This window comes from Cebus imitator, unplaced genomic scaffold, assembly GCF_001604975.1.
Source record: "Cebus imitator isolate Cc_AM_T3 unplaced genomic scaffold, Cebus_imitator-1.0 Scaffold107, whole genome shotgun sequence".
Taxonomy (NCBI): domain Eukaryota; kingdom Metazoa; phylum Chordata; class Mammalia; order Primates; family Cebidae; genus Cebus; species Cebus imitator.
The window spans coordinates 4708315-4730007 of NW_016107422.1; the positions used below are offsets into that span (position 1 = coordinate 4708315).

At 51.3% G+C, this 21693-nt stretch overlaps 1 protein-coding gene across 1 annotated transcript in view; it reads right to left on the minus strand.

Moving 5' to 3' along the window:
- PTPRE (protein tyrosine phosphatase receptor type E) overlaps positions 1–21693 on the minus strand; it is a 176899-nt gene that overhangs the window by 15305 nt on the left and 139901 nt on the right. The window contains exons 7-16 of the mRNA XM_017537833.2: positions 15759–15849; positions 10571–10647; positions 9873–9909; positions 8452–8549; positions 5463–5582; positions 3399–3562; positions 1842–1977; positions 1253–1402; positions 807–900; positions 423–532 (exon numbers count right to left, since the gene is read on the minus strand). Coding sequence (XP_017393322.2) covers positions 423–532; positions 807–900; positions 1253–1402; positions 1842–1977; positions 3399–3562; positions 5463–5582; positions 8452–8549; positions 9873–9909; positions 10571–10647; positions 15759–15849 — 1077 coding nt within the window. The remainder of the gene's footprint in view (positions 1–422; positions 533–806; positions 901–1252; positions 1403–1841; positions 1978–3398; positions 3563–5462; positions 5583–8451; positions 8550–9872; positions 9910–10570; positions 10648–15758; positions 15850–21693) is intronic.

Consider the following 21693-nt stretch of genomic DNA (forward strand, 5'->3'; position numbering starts at 1 on the left):
TTTTGAGAAGGCGTCTCGCTCTGTTGCATAGGCTAGAGTACAGTGGCGTGATCTTGGCTCACTGCAACTTCTGCCTCCTGGATTCAAGTGAGTCTCCTGCCTCAGCCTCCTGAGTAGCTGAGATTACAGGCACCTGCTACCATGCCCACCCAATTTTTGTATTTTTAGTAGAGACGGGGTTTCACCGTGTTGGCCAGGCTGGATTCAAACTCCTGACCTTAAGTGGTTCGCCCACCTCAGCCTCCCAAAGTGTCGGGATTACAGGCTTGTGCCATTGTGCCTGGCCTACTTTTTATTTCTATTTTTGAAAGCAAGTAATTCTGCTAACAAAAACGGTTGAGGTTCTGGAGACGTGTCCATTCTTTTCTCATTGTGAAAACAAGCTAATCAAGTCTGTGTGGTCACATGTGAAGGAATCCCACCTGCATAAACACAACCCAGGCCAGCGTACGTACGTCTATGAAGGACGCGTTGATGTAGTCTGTGTATTCTTGCCCCCTTTTCATGGAAAGGATCACTCGATTGAAGTCATCTGCAAAGCAGTATCTTCCTTTAGTTACTATAAAAAGGGTCCCACCTTGACAAATTTAGTCCGTTGCTACAAGCTTCCAAAACATAGAGCCTATTAATAAAATCACTAAGTAAAGCCAACTCTTTGGAAAGTTTACATTATGAAAAAGCCCTTAGCTTGGGGCCCGAGGACACCCTGCTCTTGAACCTGGTGCACAGGGGGCAGTGGTCAGTGGGTTCTCTGGGGTGAAAGCCTCCAGCCCCAGCCCCGCCCAGCCACACCACGGGTGCCTTACACGGGATGATCTGGATGACCCTGGCCTTCTTCATGTTTGCCGGCAGGTTGCCAGTCCTCATGTTCTCCTTCATGATCCGGACATTTGTCAATTTCTGCAGCAGAGAAGGACAGAGTGACGCAGTTAAACCCCTGACATTCCTGAACACGATGCTCACCCGAGGACTACTGCTGCTGGCCAGGGCACCTGCTCAAAGGAAATGCCTCCATCCCAGAAGTCTCCTGAGCATTGGGAAATAGACGTGTGCCCGGCAGGGCTGCTGTGAGGCTCTGAAAGCCACCTGATCCTTCCTCCCTTGTAAATCACAGTTCTGACATTGCCCCTGCTTTTTCTGAGGTCAGTTAAGAGGCCAAGTGATTGAAAGAGGCTTCCTTTAAATGGTCACCTGTTTTCCACGTGCCCTTGGCTGCCTAGCCCAGGATGGAGAGGAGGTCAGCTGTACTCACCCTGAACTCCTCCTCCAGCCCAATCTTGTCGAAGTGGGTGCTGGTGCCGGGCAGGGTGTGCAGGTGCTTCTCCAGGGAGGACACGTCCAGCTCTGTGTCCCCGTAGAGGTAGTACTCAAGTAAGGCTTGGTAGATGAATGTGTACTGCATCTGCAGGGAGACCAGGGGCGCCCACACCCTCGACTCTGCCCTGCATCCTTGGCCCGTGTGCAGCTCTGCAGCCCAAAGGGGTCAGCTCTCTTCTCTTTCTCTTGTTGCCAGCACAAGGAGGTGTAGGGCAAGGGTCAGAGTACCGGCCATGGATAATGACCATTTATATCCTTGACCAAGGAGAACGGCAGCGGCAGTACCTCACCTTGGTGAGCATGCCAGGCGCTGTGTACGTGCGCCGTTTGGGGGAGCAGGATTGCTCCATCTCATGTGAGCACACAAGGGAAAGATGAGGGTGAGGGAGTCCCCGAGGTCCCATGCATGGGCAGCGAGGGCCATGGGGAGGGAAGCCAGGCCAGGGCCCCGCACGGCTGTGTGGCCAAGGTATCCGGGTTTGCTTTGGGAAGCTAGACCAGGGCAAGAGGAAGGCAGGACTCACATCTGTTTGAACCATCTGAGGGCGCTGATTACGGATTCGAGACACAAATTCAAACACATCCACCTTCTGCTCCGCGTGCATCATGGCCATCATGGCGTCGATCACAATGAAGGTGCCCGTCCGGCCCACGCCCGCGCTTTGGGGAGAAAGATGCTGTGTCATGAGTCACACACCCCCGTAAGTAAATGACAGGCCCGCAAGATGCCTGCACACCCGGAGGGAAGGGCAGGTCTGGCCCCAGGTCACTTGATCCAACTTCTTTTTTTTGGTTAAATAGGAACAAAGCTTTAGTGAGACCACCAGAGGGAGCTGCGGTCTCAGTAAAGTGATCTCAAGCCGGTCCTCTGACAGCCACTGACACTCTGCTAAGAGGCACATTAGCAGCTGGTGCAGTAAGCCGTGGATTAGGCTGTGCGGATAATTTTCCTCATTTACCAAACAGTGTCTTCTTTTGTGTGTGACTGACATCCATGATCTGCCCCTTTGGGAGCAGAGGGCCCTCAGATCAACTACACAACAGCTCTGGGAACCAGCCTCCCGCTCTGTCAAACTGGGCAAACAAAGTCACCTGACTCGGGGCATTAAGTGAGGTGGCATCTGTCAGATTCCTGTTATCTGACCCTGCACATTCCTCCTGGCACGGGCTGCACTGGAGGGTGGGTGGGGTGGGGCCAGCCTCTGCTTGGCCCCAGCGAGGGAGTGTTGCACAGACTTGGGGAAAGCTGGTTCTGCCAGAGTTTCCGGACGGCTTCTCCTGAACACCTGCACGACAGGAGCAGAGTGCCTGCATCACTGCGTGCAGGTGCCTTTTGTCCCTGGCAGTGCTGTGATACTCAGAATGAACTCGTCGGTAACAGCTGGAAACTTAGTATCTAATCAAAGTGATGCCTTGGTGAGGCCAATCCCAGACAGGAACAAGTGGGGCTCTCTGTGGACCAGCAGAGAGGGTGGAGAGGAGGCTGTGGCGGTGGCCTTGGCTTATATGTGAGTGGTTTCTGTGTTGTGCAAAGCCCACCTAGATGCAAGTCACAGGCTCCCCCGAGGCTGTCCTCATCACAGGTGAGGAAACCAAGGCTGATGTGGCAGCTGGCAAGGGGCAGCCTGGTCTCGGACCCTGGTCTCCAGGACAGTGTGCTCTGGAGGACTGTGCTGTGGGTCCTCTGAGCCGTGGTGTGCTCTTCCATAAAGACTAGTGTGTTTTGGGGGGGCTTCCTGCAGAAGCCTGGCTTCCCTGGTTTCTATGTTGGTTCCCAGAGGTGACTTGGGATTCCCAGGGGAAGGCGAGAGTGACCAAGCAGACCTGCCCAGAGCTCCATTCCCACCATCCACTGGAGCCTCTTGGCTTTGGTGGGTTTTATTGACTTGTGTGAAAAGGGGCTTTCAGAGCTTTCTCCCATAGGGTTCTTGGGGCCCAGCTCAGTCACTGACATTTGTATTCATGCCAGCCCTGCCTGTACCTCTGCCCACCTGATATTGGTCCCCTGGTCATTGCCCATGAGGGTGAGTCCCCTCACTGTGGCCTGACCTTGAGGGTCTACCCCATGGCTCCCAACGTACCTACAGTGGACCACGATGGGCCCAGCATGAATGGGGTTGAGCGTCTTTACTTTCTTGAGGAACTTCAGCATCCCAATAGGGGTAAAAGGCACTCCGAAGTCAGGCCAGCTGGTGAAGTGCAGCTGTGAGACCAACCTGGGGGCTTTGCAGCCTTCAGGGAGTTGCTGCAGGGGACACGGAGAGACCAGAGTGGGAGCAACAATCCTCCCCCTGCCCCCCCCCAACCCCAGCATCTCATTCTGAGGACGCTGTGGGTTCCCCTGTACTGGGGATGCATGGGGGAGGGGCCTGTCTAGAGGGGGCCTGCCAGAGCGAGAGAGCCTGGCCCTTACCCCTGCTGACTCTGAACATGTGCTGCTTTGGGGGCACAGAGCAGGGCCTGCAGCACCCAGCCATGCCCAGGTCAGGCAGAGCCCAAGCAGCCAGACACATCCCCAAGCTGGTCTGTGTGCTCACAGCCCCCGTGCAAGGGGGGTGGCCATGGCCCATTTTGTCTGGACAGTCCCACCCCATGCCTGTGGTCCAATAGCACATCCCTCCCTGTGCAAAGCTGTCTTAAATTTGGGAGCACAGATGATGCCATCAACCTGCTCTTTGGAGATGCCCAGAGCTGCCCTCAGAGCCTGCCTCAGCTGTCGGACCCAGAGCCCATGAGTTTAATTCCCTTGCCAGATCATGGAAGGTGATACACAGTGTATTTGGAAGTAAATATGTGTGCATGTATGCACACGTTTGTGAATGTGTGTGTTTGGATATATATATGTGTGTGCAATGTGCGTGCATATGTGCATCTGTGTGCCTGTGTGGGTGTATTTGTGTGGACATGTGTGAATGTGTGTGGGTGTATGTGTGTTTGGGTGTGCAAATGTGTGCATGTGTGAATGTGTGTGGGTGTGTGTCCACATGTGTGAATGTGTGTGCCTATGTGTACATGTGTGCACATGTGTACAGTGTGGCTGTGCATGGGTGTATGTATGCGTGTGCATGCATGCATTGTGCACCTGTGTGCATGTGTGTGGGTGTATGTATGTGTGTGCATGTGTGTGCCTGTGTGCACCTGTGTGAATGTGTATGTGTGTGCATGTGCATGCATGTGTGCACCTGTGTGGGAGTGTGTGTGCATGGCGTGCATGTGTGGGTGTATGTATGTGTGCACACGTGTGATGTGCATGTGTGTGTCTGTGGATGCACATGTGTGCATAGCGTGCATGTGTGGGTGTATGTATGTGTGCACACGTGTGAATGCACATGTATGTATGTGCACGTGTATGTGTATGGATGTATGTGTGTGAATGTGCATGCCTGTGTATGTATGTATGTGTGTGCATGTGCGTGCCTGTGTGCGGGTATGTGGGTGTATGTGTGCATGTGTGTGAATACTTGTGTGCGCCTGTGTACACATTTCTGGGAGAGATGCCAGCAGCGGATAGAATAAAAATGATCAGCTCATCTTTTTCCTTTTTGGCTGTGGCTTTTGGGGACCTCAGACACTTATTTTGTGACCTAATTAAGCCAATCACTCTATCTTTAAATCTTGATAAAATGGCCTTCTGTTTTTTCTCTATGGTTTTAAACTTTCTTCTATATCTTTATTGCATCTGCTTTGTATACAGATATTTGTACTCGTATCTCTCTTAAACCCTTTGGGGTGGTGGAACTAGCAGGACCCAAGTGTGGAAAATAATGAGGAGATTTCAGACATAATTTGGAATGTGTTAGAAAAAAACTGCCCTCCCAGTTCCAGTGTGTGAAATGCCGTTGTGATATTGAGGGGAGTTCCCATCCCCAGGCCCCTACTGGTCTTCCTCGTGGAGAGGCCCAGAGGAGTCTCCGGGAATTAGGAGCCCCCAGCACAGTCTGCAGACCCTTGTGCAGCAGCCTCTGGTGTCTTGGCCCACTTGCCCATCTGCCCATCACAGCCTGGTCACTGTACCCTCTCAGCCAGAGCTGCGGCAGTGCTGAGGTGGCAGCAAAGAGCTTCATAACTACAGCAGGGTGTTAACTCTGGGCATCGCGCTCTCTGGGAATGATCTTTCTGGAAGGTTAGCAACTAGAGATGCTTACTGGCTGTATGCAGAACTTCCGGATGGTGTAGTCGACCAAAACCACGCAGTCCTCCACGCACACCCGGATGTTTCCATAGGTCCAACAGCCTTGGTCGGGCCAGTACTGATGGCACTTTTCCTGCATGGAACAATTTCATAGAAGCAAATAAATCTGTGGGTGTACTGCGTCATGACATCCCCGCCATCCACAGAAGGCCTCACACACACCAGCTGGAGTCACACAGTTCCCAGAGCTGAGAAACAGCAAGCGCACCTGTGTCGACCTCATGAGTGGGGAAACTGAGGCTGCATAATGGGTGGAAGCAGCCTTGAGGCTATGACGGGGACCCCCCAAGGCTTTCTGATTTAGACACCAACAATGTCTCACTTCTTCATTCATTCACGAATCCCATACATTTTATTAACTGACCATCAGCCAGTCATGTTGAGCCTACAGCCTTCAGAGCTGGGCACCTGACCCCAAATGACCCTCAGACCAGGGGGCAAGGACAGTGCTTCCCCCCCACATTTACCATTGGATTCAGCAATTTGTATTTTTCTTGCTCAGTTCACTAAGGACAAAGTTAATTTGCCCCACTGCCAGTCTGCTGTTCAAGATTAATGAACCTATGATTGGCCTAATGACCTTCATTTTCTCTAGCAGGGACGAAGCTGCTGTGGCGTCTGCAGGAGGGGACGCATTGCTACAGACAGGCCCATTTCTCTACCTTCCCAACCTCTGAAGCAATAATGACCCAAAATACATGTTCTGGGAACTCTTTCATTCTGCAGCATCGCACGAAGCACCTGCCTGGTGGTGAGTCCTCTATCAGGGCGGACTTCACGAGTGAATGAGGACCCACCTCAAGGGGAAAAGCATCTACTTCATGTGCCAGAGAAACATCTCTGGAATGGAACAAGCCTGCCAATCATCAGAGAGTTTATCCTGGGAATGGCCCCTGAGCAGCACAGCTCATGGTCAAGTCTCCAGGATTAATAGTCTTATGAAACAAACAGCCTCTGGTATTTAGCAGGGAGCAGCATCCTTGTGTTACGACTGCCACGGACAACTTCCTCCTGCCTGCTCCGGGCTCTGGGTGGGGCTGCTGGTCACAGGGCATCTCTGACATAGCCCGGAAGAACTGAAAATGCCTGCAGGTCTCGGTTTGGGTGAGTCTTGGCCCTGTCAGGAGCCCTGGGGACCCTCCTGAGCTTCTCACCTTGAAAGCTTCTCCAGTGGGAACTGTGAAATGGTCTCAGCCTCTCAAGGGCTCGGTGTTGGTGGCTGCTTTTATACCCCCTCCCTCTCGCTCCCTCCCACCGATCATGAGATGCCAGGGCAGCTGCCTTTTGCAATGCAGAGCCCAGGATGTGGAAGCCAAGGAAACCACAACAGAAGTGTGAGCAATTAAGAAAAAGGGAACTCTATTGAGAAATGATTTCATCTGAATTGGTGAGAATCGGGACATGGCAGCAGCCCAGCACTGAGTCACAGGAGTGGAAAAATCCAGTAGGAGGCGGTGGAAGAAGATGGAGAGAAAATGCCGTGACATTTTCAGCACAGTGACTGAGAGGGGGAAGCGGGGGCATCCTCCAGAGCCCCGGCTTCTGTGCTGGTCTCATGCTTGGAGCACCAGCCCCAGGAAGACTGGTCCCTATCACTGCGGGTCACAGGGCACCCTGAGATGCCTGGTGAAGGGTCAGCCTCCTTTTCCCTAGTGTGGGTGTCCTCCTCCATGGCTGCTCCAGCACAGGCAGGGTGAAGAGTCCTGCTCTGGGAATCCCCTGCTTTCCTCTGTCACTCTTCCCCGTGACAAAGGATGACAGGGACGAGATTCGTAAGGGTGAAGGGGTGGCCCTCCCCAGTCCTGTTTCAAGCTCCCCCGAGAGCAGAACAAGAGCCCCCATCCTACCCTGACTAGAAACGTGGCTGGAGGCTGCTTCCTGTGTTTGGAGTGGCACTTAGTAAGCTGGCACTGTGGGGGCCAGAGCACCTGCCAGCCTGCCCTTCCCTCGGGCTCCTGCCACCCATCCTCTGCCCCAGCTGAGCTCCCCAAGGCCTGGCACTCCCATTAAAAATGGCAGCCCTTCACCACAGTCCTTGCCTGGGCGCTGCTGGGGCCAGGCCAGTAGACGACTGAGGAGCTCAGGACAGAGTAGGGCCCGAGCAAGGCCGGCAGGGCACGCGGTTCCTCCTGAGCTGGGCCTTCATGCCACAACACGCCAGAAGCATAGCCTCCTGACTGTCGCCCCACCTGAAGCAAGTCTCCCTCCGGCTCCCAGTTCTTCTTTGATTCTGGAGAGCGAGCTCACTGCCTATGGCATGGCTCCCTGCCTGTCACTCAACACCTCCCCCCTGGGCGCCCAATAGCCCCCACGTCTCAGCCCTGAATGTGAGCCCCCATTCCTTGCACCTGGGACAGAGCTGGCCCAGCACAGCAGATGCTAATGAGTACTTGTTCCATTAGGAAACAAATCAGTTCAACTTTTCCTCTTTGTCGATGATTCAAATTCTTATAATGTACATGCATCCTTTTTTGAATTAGAAACAGCTAATTAAATATATTTGGATGGCAAATCAACATTTCTTCAATATACCATGTTTTCAAATGCATTTCTCTAGTCTGGATAATAAGCATGAAATTATGTTCACTTCTCGTCTGAGGTCTGCCACATGACACGCTGGACATCCTAAAACTCAGCTTCTGAGATTCCTGCCTCCCATCACGCAGCCAGAGCCCCGGGGCTGGCCAGGGACCACTCTCCCTTGGGACAAAAGGGGAACCCTTTGTCACTGTTTTATCACAGATTAGGTAACCGTGAGATGCTTGGGGCGCAGGGGATTTGTTTTCTGATGAAAATGATGTAAGCCACTGCCCGTGTTTGGGGTTTTCTGCAGTGACAGTGAGAGGAAGGGTGGGAAATAGGAAGAGGAAGTGGTAAGAACGTCCAGCCCCGCAGCAGCAGCTGACAGGAAGTGACCCTGGAGTCAGATGCCAGGAGCTCACCTCTTTCCTTTCTTTCAAGTTCGTTAACATGACGATGGTCGCAGACTTTTGCTCCCAGATCATTCTCCAGAAGTCATTAACAGTTTCCTGTTTGGGGCCTGTGTGTAGAGGACAATTCTGAGGTCAAAAGACATGAAGGGAAGTCGCTCTGGGGTCCCAGCACCCTGGCCGCTGGCCCCTTCTCGGCCCTGTTGGGGCACACACTTCATTCCCTGAAGTATTCCAGAAACAGTGGGGGCTGCCTGTCCTAGCACCCACCCCACTCCAGCCAGAACCCCTCCGAGGGCAGGGTCATTAGGCCCAGGTGGAGTTCCTTACATTGGCAGATAAGAAGCAAGGTTCAGATGAGGGCTGTGTCAGAGAGCTGGCGACAGCCTTGGGAGAGGCAGAGACTGCCCGGCCTCACCCTGCATTCCCAATCTCCTTTTCTTTGTCAAAATCTTACTCTCAGCATGATGCTGTCCAATAAGAGATGAGCTAAAGTCCCTGGAGAGGGGCATCTGAACAAAAGACAAAATGTCACTAGGAGAAAGTCCTCTGCACCTGTGTGCTTCCTGTCTGAGCCACAGCTATTCTGTAGCCCTGAGCTAAGCTCTGCATGCTGAGGGGGACGGGCCAGGAGGTGAGGAGGGCCCTGCCCCGCTGCTGTCCCGCCCAGGGCTGCCTCCCTGTGGGTGTCTGCTTGCAAGAGAGAAATCCTTGCTTTCATCTGTTTCGGCTCGGATTGTCAGGTTTCCCGAGGTTTCCAGCTGGGCACATTCCTGATGTCCTCTGCGTGTGCACGTGTGTCCTTTTTTCTTAGATATCCTGCATTTGTACCAACTTCCCAGGTGATTTTGATGTATGGTGAAATTCAGAGCTCACTGCTCTAAAGACTCCTGGCCTAAGTCTGAGGAATCTAGTTTCAGCTCCAGTGATGCCTAGCTGCACGCCCTCCGGGTCCTGCAGGTGGCAACCCCTGGGGGAATGATGCTGGGTTCAGTACTCAACAGACAAGGGAGAGCTCTGTGCGAGCTGAGGGGCATGTTTTCGCGGCTGAAGTACTTTTCAGATCAAGTTACCGCCTTGATCTGAAAAGCTACTCACCCCATCACCCTCCAAACTTGGGGGCTACCTAGTGCTCAGCCAGCTGAGAGAAATTCAAGGTTATCTGATGCAAGTATTAGCATGTCGAGTGGCAGCTGGGGCCACCCCATGGCCTGTGTTCACACCGTATAGGTGTGGGGATAACTAAGTGTGTGTTTCTCTGACTGTCTACACATATCCATTGTGTGAATGGAAATCTAACGGGTCTGTGAGGTATAAACACAAATACAAAAGTCCAATATAAATCCTTGGTCTTTTTGGCATACAGATAAGGAAATAAGAGCCATTCACATCATTTTACCAAAAATACCTTCAGAAATTAATAAAAAGTTTACCTTGAGCTGCTATGAATTTATTCTTCTCTTTGTAACCCTAGAAAAAACAAAATCAGATTTACTTTTTTTTTCAGGATTATCTTTGCTGAAAGGATTCGTTGTCATTGCTGTTAGGGAAGCAATATATACACACCACAGAGAATTTGCAAAACACAGGAAAAGGTTAAGAAGAAAGAAAACTCACCAGCAATTCCAGAAATAACAAGTCCTATTTCATAGTCTCCTCTCTAGTCTGTTTCTCTGCAAAACCTTTCCCAGACTCACACACAAGCAGACATTTCTATGCTCTAATTGGGTGAACATGTACAATTTGATTTATGTTGTATTTTTAATGAGAATTTTATAATTTACATTAAGTAATCTTTTAAAGATCAACACAAATGGAGTTCTAATAATCCACTGCACATAGTTTTACCACCATTTGTTTAACTGCCCATTCTCCCTGTTCTATTTGGTCAGGAATATAAATAATGCTGTAATGAACATCCTCTGTGCTTATCTCTGTCTCTTGAAATCAAATTCCCAGATGCTGATGCTACCTTGTAAAGCATGGGCAGTTCCATGCCCTTTGTGCTTGGGGCCAAACTGCCCAGAAAGGTTGTGACAGTTTACACACCTGGCACCAGACAAGAAAGTGCTCACTGGTCATGCCTCGCCCTCAGCTGGGCCAGGGGAACCGGAAGCCTCTGCCCACTTACGTCTATGTATGAAGCATTGATGTAGTCTGAACAGGGAATTCCATCCGCTTGGCTCAGAACCACCCTCGAATGATCATCTGGAAAAAACCCGAACACAGCCAAGATGTCAGGGCCAGGAATGGCAGTGCCGTCTCTTCATCTGCAGTGTCAGCTGCTAGGAAGGGCAAAAGCAGCTTCACAGCGACACTGGGGGTGGCAGAGATGTTCTTCTTCAGTGTTCCCAGGGAGACCACTAGTGTCCCGTGAGAGAATGCACCTGCTTTGGTGAACACTGACTGTCTCAGCTGTGGGACGACGACAAGCGTAGGATTTCAGTGTCCAGAATGGGGGCTGCCGGATCATCACATAGACAAGAACAGAGGATCACAGATGCGAACAGCAGAACCTGTCAGGCTCCTGGCTGTGCAAGGGCTGTGCTTTATGAATCTCACACTGGGCCCCAGTATTGACAAGTGTGGGTGCACGTAGAAAAGCCCCAGGACAGAATGAGTGAGTCCACTCTTCCAGGCTTCCCTGGGAAATGAGTACCAGCCCCATGAGGACAAGTGGATGTGGGGGCCTAGGACTGGGGACTCTGACCCTCAGTCCCACCACCAGAGTGTGCCCCAGGACTGGAAGGTAAGCATAGAGAGGGCCACCCAGTAGAGCCAGCCAGCTGCAAGGCAGGTTCCCAGGGTGGAAGGCTGACCATGGAGTGCTCTGTGTGTGGGGTGTGTGTGTGCATCTGGATGATTGTGGTGTGACTGGTGTGTTGTGTGAGCCTGATGTGTGTGGTGTATATATTGGTGCAAGTGTGTTGTGTCTGTTTGTGGTATCTGTGAGTATGTAAGCGTAGTATGTGCTGTGTGTATGTATTTTTGTGGTGTGAGTGGTGTGGTGTATGATGTGTGTGTGGTGTGTACTTTGGTATGAATGTGTTGTGTGTGTATGTGTATGGTGTGTGGTGTGTTTGTGTAGTGTATGTGGTGTATATGTGGTATGAATGTGTGTAGTGTGTGTGGTGTGTGTATTGTATGTATATGTGTGTGTGTATGTGTGCAATGTATGTGTGGTGTGTGGTGTGTGTGTATTGTATGTGTGGTATGTATATGTGTGTGGGTGTGTAACGTGTGTGTGGCATATGGTGTGTGTGTGTGTGCATGGTGTATGTGTATAGTGTGTGTGCTATGTGTGCATGTGGGTTTGGTGTGCATGTATAGTGTGTTTGTATGTGTGGTGTGTATGTCTGTGTGTGGTGTGTATGTGTGTAGTGTGTGTGGTGTGTATATTGTATTTGTGGTGTGTGTGTGTTGGTGTGTATGTGTGTAATGCATGTGTGGCATGTAGTGTGTATCTGTGTATATGGTATGTAGTGTGTGTGGTATATGTGTGTAGTGTATGTGTGTATGTGTGTGCTGTGTTAATGTGTGCATGTGGGTTTGGTGTGTATGTGCAGTGTGGTGTGTATGTGTGGTGTGTATGTGTGTAGTGTGTGTATTGTATGTGTGTTGTGTATGTGTGTGGGTGTGTACGTGTGTAATGTATGTGTGGAGTGTATGTGTGTATATGGTGTGTAGTGTGTGTGGTGTATGTGTGTAGTATATGTGTGTAGTGTATGTGTGTAGTGTGTTTGCTGTGTTAATGTGTGCATGTTGGTTCGGTGTGTATGTGTAGTGTGGTGTGTATGTGTGGTGTGTATGTGTGTGTGGTGTGTGTGTGTAATGTGTGCTGTGTGTGGTATATGTATATGTATGTTTGTTATGTATGTATGTGTGTGGTGTGTACGTGTGTCTATGTTATGTGTGTGGTATGTGTATGTATATGCAGTGGGTATGTACATGTGTAGTGTGTGTGGTCTGTATGCATGGTGTATATGTGTGTGGTGCATATGTATGTGTGTGGTGTATGTTGTGTATGTCTGTATAGTATGTGTGTGCTGTGTATGTGTGTAGTGTGTGCAGTGCATTTGTGTGGAGTGTGTGTCTGGTGTATGCGTGGAGTGTGTATGTGTGTGTGCTATGTGTGTAGTGTGTGTGGTGTGTTTGTGTGTCATGTGTCTGGTGTGTGTGGAGTATGTGTGGTGTGCACGTGTGGTGTATGTGTGTGTGTATGTGTGTGGTGTGTGTGTGGGGGTGTGTGTGCATGTGTACGCACCCGTCAGGGCTCCATCATGACTTTTGTGGGCTGCAGTCACTTCTGCCTCCCCAGCTTCCTCCGTAGAACTATGAAGAAGGTTGTCTTAGGACTGGCTTTGTTGCTAGTGAAAGCATGCACTCCAGGATGGGTTTTGCACATTTGGTTTGTGATGTGAAAAGAAACGAAGGCTGCAGAAGTGCTGTGGGCCTGGCGCTGCTCCTCCTGTGCACAGTAGAGAAGCCCCGACCTGTCCCAGGAATGTCTGGCTCAGCCAGGCTGGGACGAGGCTGGCTCTGAGATGTTGATGCTGCACTGGGCAGAGTCTGGCCCATGGCAGTAGGAGCTTTGGGGCTCGTTCCTGACTCATTGTTGAGTGACTCTAGGTCCCCTCCCTGCTTCTCCTCTTAGTTCCTGATCAGAGTGGATTGTGTTTGTGGCATTTGTGATACGGAGCTGGGCAGCCCCCCAGGTCATGCCTTGTCTGTCTCACCTTCACCTGGAAGGCTGTCAGGTGGGCCACAGGTTGGTGGCCTGAGACCCTCGATGGCTGAGCCAGCTCTGTCTGGCTGCCAGCAGAGAAGGGGTAGGTACAGGTCTCAGAGACAGTCACAGCCCAAACAGGGTGGCCAGGGAGTTGGACCCCAAACTTACAGTCCTGCAGACCTCACCATGAGACCCTCCTGCTCAGCGACTGGCAATGCCCAGGCAGATATAGCTCTGCTGAACACGTATAACACTAGTTGAAAATAATCTGGAATGGTTTATGCTTTGAGGACAGCTATAGAAAAGCACAGGGTAAAATATAGCCTTCTGCTTAGATTTAGAATCTTGCAGTTTCTAAGAGCTTCCTGTCTTTTTATTCTAAAAAGTCACACTTCACATTCAAAACATTATTTCCTAAAATTATCAGCTGTTGGCATTTTTCCAGAAAAGAAGCCTTGCTTGCCATATGCCACAGAGCCTTTCTATAGACAAAAGTCAAGCTTGCCTGACAGGCAAAACACCTTGACCTCTAACCCCAAAACTCCCAAGGCCACATGCCTGCCTGGAGCCACGGGCCATCTTGTGACTCTGGTGAGAGATTGGGAAAGGCAGGGAAGGCGCCAGCGGCTGTGGCAGTTGGGTCCCTTCTCCCTTCTCCCCAAGGTGACCCTCAGCCCCACCCTAAGTGATACTAGGGGCTGTGACCCTGGGGGTGGGTGGAGCAGTCCTGAGAGCTCCCGGCCTGATGTCCCATGATCCAGCTCACCTGTCCTGGTCCCAGCAGGGACCCCTGAGGTCATTCTGACCAATTGCTTGGTGTAATCAGACAAGCCTCTCCTCAGCCTTTAGTCTTCCTGAAGCCTAATGCCAGATGTCCCCCGCATTAACCCTTGCCAGGCCACACTGTCTCCCTGCCACTGTTCTGTAAACTTATCTTTCCAGCAGTGAGAAACATGCCACGTCCTGGCAGTCCTCCAGCCCCGGAAGGCTGCCTGTGCCTTGGTGCTCCTGCCAGGAGCAGGGAACAAATCTTACAGGGTAGGCTAGAAAAGCCTGTTCTGAACCTGACTACGCTTTCAGGCTTGGAGGAAAGGCCAATTGACTCCTGTAGCACAGGAAATGAATGACTATTTGACAAATTTCTCCCAGTTTTCATTGGATCATGGGCTCACAGTGGGGTTCTGTAAAAGCCACACACCAATTCTATGCATGTCAAATGGGAAAGAATTATTTCTGAAAAGTGCACAGTTTGGACAGACCAAAGATCAGACAGACCATAGCTGCTCTGACATACGGAGCAGATGAACTCAATTTTAGTCCTAAAAATGCAGCAAGAAGCAGCATGCCAGAGCCCACATGGGCTGCCTTCCTCCGCCACACCGAGGCCCAGGCCAGGAGGGGCGGACCCCTCCGTGGACCAGGCGGAGGCCGCAGGTTCAGGATTCAAACCTGAACTTAGTGGAGCCCTTTGAGGCTGCCCTTCTGTTAGCCTTATGGGCAAAGCAGATAATGGGAGGGGCCAGGTGGGTGAAAGATCCCAAAACCACTCTGATGCCCAGCCAGCTCCTTTTTTTTGAGATGAAGTTTCACTCTTGTTGCCTAGGCTAGACTGCAATGGTGCGATCTCAGCTCACTGCAACCTCCGCCTCCCGGATTCAAGAGATTCTCCTGTCTCAGCCTCCCGAGTAGCTGGAATTACAGGCATCCACCATCACACAAGGCTAATTTTTTGTATTTTTAGTAGAGACAGGGTTTCACCATGTTGGCCAGGCTGGTCTGGAACTCCTGACCTCAGGTGATCTACCCGCCTCAGCCTCCCAGAGTGCTGGGATTACAGGCATGAGCCACTGCGTCCAGCCAGAGCCAGCTCTTACAAAGGCGGCTCAGAACCTCTGGGGTTTGTCTTGGTGCCAAGATAGGCTGTGAAAGCTGCCTCCAGGTCATGACCCAGCCAGCTGGAGCAGATCACTGAGATGACCTCCGCACATATCCGTCTGCTCCCTGGCCCTGCCACCTCCTGGCACCCGTGCTCCCCGGCCCATGACCACTTGTACTGTTGTGGTTAGATCAGGTCGATTCGGAGCCTTTCCACAAAGCTGCTGCCCACCTGAAAGTTTTGTTTCCTGTCATTTTTGTCTTTGGTTCAGGACCCCAGACAGCTCTAGGGATTTGCAGCTTATGGCCACAAGCACTGAGTCTGAGGGAGGGGAGCTGCCCAGGGCCACTGGCAGGCTTAGACTGGGTCCCAAGCTTGAGTTCCAAAGGAGGGACCCTGCCAGCTGGTGCCCCTGGCCATGAAGCATCACCATCTCCTGCTGGGACCCAGGCAGCCCAGGCCTCAACAGTAAGCATAGGCTTGGCAGCCAGATCCACGAACAACCAAGGTGCCCAGGGCCTGTGCATTGAGACTGGCACCCAGAGAGGAACATTCTGGAGTCCTAGGTGCACACGCTGAGCAGTTAGAGTGATTTGGGGCCCCAGTCTCTGGCCTCTGAGCACCAGGAGTGCCCTGTGGTCATGGGAGCTGCAAGGCAAAGCTGACTTTAGTGCAAACACCATCAATCATGCAGCAAATAAAATGAAATCTTACTGGGAAGGATGTTGGGGTATCTGTTTTTTTCTCTGTTTTCTTCTTTATTTGCCAGTTCAAAAGTTCCTTGTATGTGTCCAGATGGTAATGACTGGAAGAAAATGCAGCATTAGTATGAAATGTGATGGATTCCAGCACCATGCTCATGTCAGTTTCCCTACTGAGCACAGGAATTATGAAAACACGTGGAGCGAACTACCTGCCATCCGTAGTTCGTCTCTGCCTCAGACCTTGTACCAGACACAGGGCAGAGAATGAAGGAGACATAGATCCTGGCTTTCCCCAGGGTGCTCTTTCTTGTGGGGGCAAACAGCGGTGTGGTCAAAGTGATGGTCTCATCAGCCAGACCCGACACTGCATGAAGGCAGAGGCTTGCCTGCTCATTTCCCTGGTAACTCAGGGCCCATAGGTCCTGGCTTAGAGCAGGCACCTATGATTTGGTAAGAACTGACCACCACAGAGCTGTGAATTGGGAGAGAGGAGAGTGAGGACAGGCATATGGAGGGTTTATAACAGGATGCTGTGACTTCGGGGCTGAAGGATGAGTGGAGTGGTCCTGGGAGGGAAGGAGCAGGAAGCGGCCTTAGATACAGTCCTAACCTTGCTCAAGACTCCAGACGTGCTCTGTGGACCAGTGGCATGGGCACGCCTGGGAGGGTGCTGGTTAGAAATGCAGACTGCCCGGCCACACCCCAGACCCACAGAATTGGCATGTACATTACCAAGATCCCCAGGGCTTCGGTGCACACATCTTTGGGAAGCACCATCCTAACCAACCCCTTTGTCCCAGTCAGGGAAGTCAGATGTGAAAGGAATGCCGCGGGGCCCCTATCCCCTATGAGCAGCGTAGCTGAGTGTGAACTCTGGTGGCCTGAATTCTAGTTCTTTCTGCCGCCTGGAGCCGCCGCCTCTGATTCCAGGTCACCTCTAGCTGTCCTGTGTCTGCTCGCTGCCCAGGTGAGCTCCCCACAGTGCACAGTATGAAGAGCCTCTTGAAGCCCTGAGTCCTGTCCTTCAACATTGCACCCTGCCGGTTGCAGGACCCAGGGCCACTGGGATTCCAGTAACATGTGTCAGTATGCAGTGAGTGCTTCAGTGTGCCAGGCATGGTGGAAGGAGCTGGGTCACCGGCCCCAGCCTTCCCAATTCACCTATTATTAGGTGACACTAGGATGGTCCCCGTTTTATGAGTGAGGAAACTGAAAGCCAAAGCAAGGTGTTGTAGATTTGTCCCGGGTCACCCAGCAAGCAGGGGCAGGAGCCTGGAGCAGCACCCAGACCACCAGGAGGATGCCCACTCCTTCAGATGTGGGAGAATGCGAGGGGTCCCTCTGCAAGTACCCAGGGGAGCAGAGCAGACCTCACCAGGTAGATTTGGATCCAAGCCATGCAGCTCTGGGCTTGCTCACCATGAGGGGAAGGGGCCTGACCTGCCGCCCACAGGTGTCCTAAGCTTTCCTCTCCCGAGGGCAGGAAGCTTCTCCAATTGCAGACTCAGATCTGACCAGTCGGTGCTCATGGGAGGGGCACCATAGGCCACCTGTTTCCTCTGCTTTGGGGCCACCAAACCTCATGGCCACAGAATGAGGCCCTTCCAGGCCATGGGGTTGGTTGGTCCCAAAGCAGAGGCAAGAGGGTGGTCTATGTGGAGGGACCTGCCTGGTGGCACTGCAGCAAGGCTGGTGGGTGGCTCTCGGCCTCATCCCCAGCCACCAGCACCTACGCCGCCTGCAGTTCCTGATTCTTCATTAGAGCTGTCTTAATACTGACCTTCTTCACCTAATCTAAGCCTGACATTTGTGGTAACATTCTAGAGCTTTCTTTTCCCACCCTGAAAAGCTATTTTTGGCCCTAGCACTGAAAATACACAGGAGGCATGATACCGGATGGTGGGAACTGTGCATTTGTCAAAACCCACAGAACACACCACACACACCCTGAAGTGTGGACTTCTGCGAGGAACGGCGGAGCAGTGTTGGTCATCAATTGCAGCAGCTGAAGCACATGAATGCAGGAAGTTAACAATAGGAGAAGCTGCTCACAGGGAGGAAGCGGGTATATGGGAACTCTGTACTTTCTGTGCAGTTTTTCTGTATACCTAAAACTGCTCTAAAATAAAGTCTATTAAAAGATAAGTTAGGCCGGGCATGGTGGCTCATGCCTGTAATCCCAGCACTTTGGAAGGCCGAGGTGAGTGGATCACCTGAGATCAGGAGTTCAAGACCAGCCTGACAAACATGGTAAAATCCTGTCTCTACTAAAAATACAAAAATTAGCTGGGCACCTGTAATCCCAGCTACTTGGGAGGCTGAGGCAGGAGAATCACTTGAACCCTGGAGGTGGAGGTTGCAGTGTGCCAAGGTTGCGCCACTGCACTTCAGTGTGGGCAACAGAGCGAGACTCTGTCTCAAAAAAAAAAAAAAAAAAAAAGGAATTGAGAAGGCTCCCTGGAAGGATTGGATGGCGAGGATGGACCAAGCTCTGACACCTCCCAGCTGCGTGGTCCTGGCAACTGCAGAGATCCAGACCACAAAGATGGGGAAGATCCACCCAGCTGCACAAAAGTCAAAGTCGAAGTGTGAGGGAGGCATCGTGCCCTGTGCATCGCACATGCACGTATCCTGGATCCAAGCGCACAGAAGAACCACCCGCACGGACTCTGCAACCCTTTCTCTGACTGTCAGTCTACGGGGATCTGAAATCTCTGAGCTGCTCAGGTGGCCCAGGGAAAGGGGAGAGCACCTGGAGGGGTCTGCGCACCGGGATGAGCCCTGCAGTGCCTTGCTTGGGGCTTGCCCACAGTAACTGGCCAATAAATACCTTGTGATTGGCATCCCATTATGCAAATTGTCCAAAGAGGGTTTGTGGTTTGTCTGTTGGAGGTGAGATTTCATTTCTTTTATTTTTATTTTTGAGACAGGGTCTCACTCTGTCGCCCAGGCTAGAGGGCTGTGGCATGACCTGAACTCACTGCAACCTCCGCCTCCCAGGTTCAAGTGATTCTTCCGCCTCAGTCTCCTGAGTAGCTGAGTCTACAGGCGCAGGCCAACCACACCCAGCTAATTTTTGTATATTTTTTTGATAGAGATGGGGTTTCACCATGTTGCCCGGGCTGGTCTAGAGCTCCCGGGCTCAAGCAATCTGACCACTTCAGCCTCTCAAAGTGCCGAGATTACAGGCGTGAGCCACTGCACCTGGCCCAGATATTTCATTTCAATGAACTCATGAGCCACGTTCCTTTCCCTCTCCTCTCAGTAGTGTTGGGCAGGCAGTGGGAGCGAGTACAGGAAGCCATGTGGGCAGCTCTGCGAGAGGCCCCAGCTGCTCCATTGAGCTCCAGGGAATGGTTCTGGTTTGTGGATTGTGCTGGAAGCTTTGCAGTTGACACCTCCCTCTGCATTTGTGTAGCACTTATCAGTGTGTGAGTCCTAGGCACTCGGCTTGACATAACTTGCTAGGATGGAGGTAGGAAGAGCCTGTCTGCAGAGAAGGATTTTACTTGGCCCAATGGCATTTGCTTTCCAGGACTTACTCTGGGGCCTGGGAAGAGACTTTCCTAGGATGGCATTCTACCAGTGTAGGGTGGAGGCTGCAGAGTGCGTTCTTGTAAGGACTCAGATGCATGTCCAGGTTATCCAAACTCATGTCCATGTTATCACAGTCCTGTGGGGACTGGGAGTATCCTCATCACACAGATGAGGAAACAGGCAGGGGCTAATTGACCAAGCCCTCCAAGCTGGGACAAACACTCAGGCACATGCCAGGATTCACCTCACTGTACTGACCCCAATACCAAACCCATTTCATCCTCACCAAGTTTGCCTGCACTTTGAATTGGCAGTGCACACATGTCAAAACTCAACCAGATCGACCACTTTGAGACTCCTGTCTCCCATTCATGACTTTGGGGAGAGGAGCTCAGATCACAGGGCAAGAGAAAAGCAAGATGGGGTTGGGAGTACGTCCCTCTAAGGACCCAAGAGACAGCTGGCCATGGCAGGCTCCAGTGCTTTAGAGGACGGGTGCTGTGTGAACATGGCCTCAGGACATGGCCAGCCCTTCACTGGACAGACAAGTAAAAAAAGCACAGCCTGGGCAACACAGTGAGACCCCTTGTCTACAAAAAAGTAAAAAGCCAGTGGACATGGTGGCACATGCCTGTAGTCCCAGCTACTTGGGGCGCTGAGGTAGGAGGATTGCTTGAGCTGGGAGGTCAAGGCTGCACTGAGCTGTGATCAGACCCTTGCACTCCAGCATGGAAGACAGAGTGAGACCCTATCTCAAACAAACAAACAAACAAACCAAAACAAACCAAAACAAAACAGCAGCTCCCCCAGGGTTCCCCAGAGACAGGACCAGGCACCGTGATCCTGACTTCGAGTCCAGTGCTCTCCCCTCCACCGTGTCTCTAACTGCCTGTCACAGAGGGACTCCGATGTTTAGCTGAGGGCCACCCGGTGGCAGAAGAGCATGAGGATCTTCCTCTGGGTGCAAAATTTAACAGCGTGCCCCCAAAATTCAGAAAACAAGTGAAATAATACTTGAATGCAATATTTTTTAAAAGTCCAAATCAAGGCCCAAAATCTATGATGACCAAAATACGAAACTTTTAACTAATGGCAGGGTCAGTAACTGTGTGTGACAAGCCATACATATCGGGGCCCAGGGCAACAGGGAACACAGTTAGCCCAAGCCCGTCTTCCTTTATGGTCATGCTGTTTTGTTCACCAGGGACTGTCTGCATTCATTTTGAGATTTTATATTTTACCTTTCCTGTGATGTTGACAAGGTTGATGTTTTAAGTGTTGTGTTAAAAAATAATTTATCCCACCACTGCACTTTTGGTGCTGCCTTAAATTTTGTGCCTGGGGTGAGTGCCTCTCCTGCCCCACCCTATTCCTGGACTCCCTCCCGGGAAGTGGCCCACACTTTTGAGCTGGTTCTGACTCAGACACCCCCGTCAGCAAGCCCAGCCCCTGTCACTTGGAGAAACAAAAGTGCAAGGGGAAATGGGATGAGAAGGGCTGGGGAGGGGCTCTGCTGGCTGAAAACTTGGATAGTTATTTTGAAAATAAGAATTAAGGTCTGTTGTCAGGCTGGGAGATTGTGACACAATAGTGCTTGAAGGCGTCTTTCAATATGACCTAATTTCTCCAAAAAAGGGGACACATTTGGAAACAGTAAAAAGGAAGCGAGATAAAGCAGAGGAGGCTTGTTGCTAAAAAACAAGGACTGCACAGTTTAAATGTGTCACCCCTCCCATGCCTTCACATGCCACCTCTGGGTAAAGTATTGTGTCTGCTGCACAGTTCATGCCATCTTCAGATGTAACAATTACACAACACTGTTGTTTACAAAGTCTGTTGTCTGAGCATCCCATTCCAACTCCAAGGTAATTAAGAAACAGGCCCATTTCCATTGACCCTTCCTAGGTGGTGGAAGACAGCTTCAAGGAGATTAACTAATGTGCCAGGGCCAGTGTGCAACAGGCATAGCCAGGACCAGTCAGCAATCCTGCTGAAAAATCTATCCTCTTTAAGATCAACATTCAGCGCAGCCACATGCAAGACGGCAAAGATGCATAAAATTCAAAACATGACCAAGGATAAATACTGAATAGCAAAATCCACCACTTCCTAATATCTGTTTGTCTGCCTCTATATGTGTCTATCCATCCATCCACCTATCCATCCATCTGTCCTCCCATCCATCCATCCATCCATCCACCCACCCTCCTACTCATCCGTCCATTTATCCATCCATCCTCTCATCCATCCATCCATTAACCCATCTACCTTCCCACTCACCCATCCATCCATCCATCCATCCATCCATCCATACATCCATCCATCCACCCTCCTACTCATCCATCCATTTATCCATCCATCCTCTCATCCATCCATCCATCCATTAACCCATCTACCTTCCCACTCAC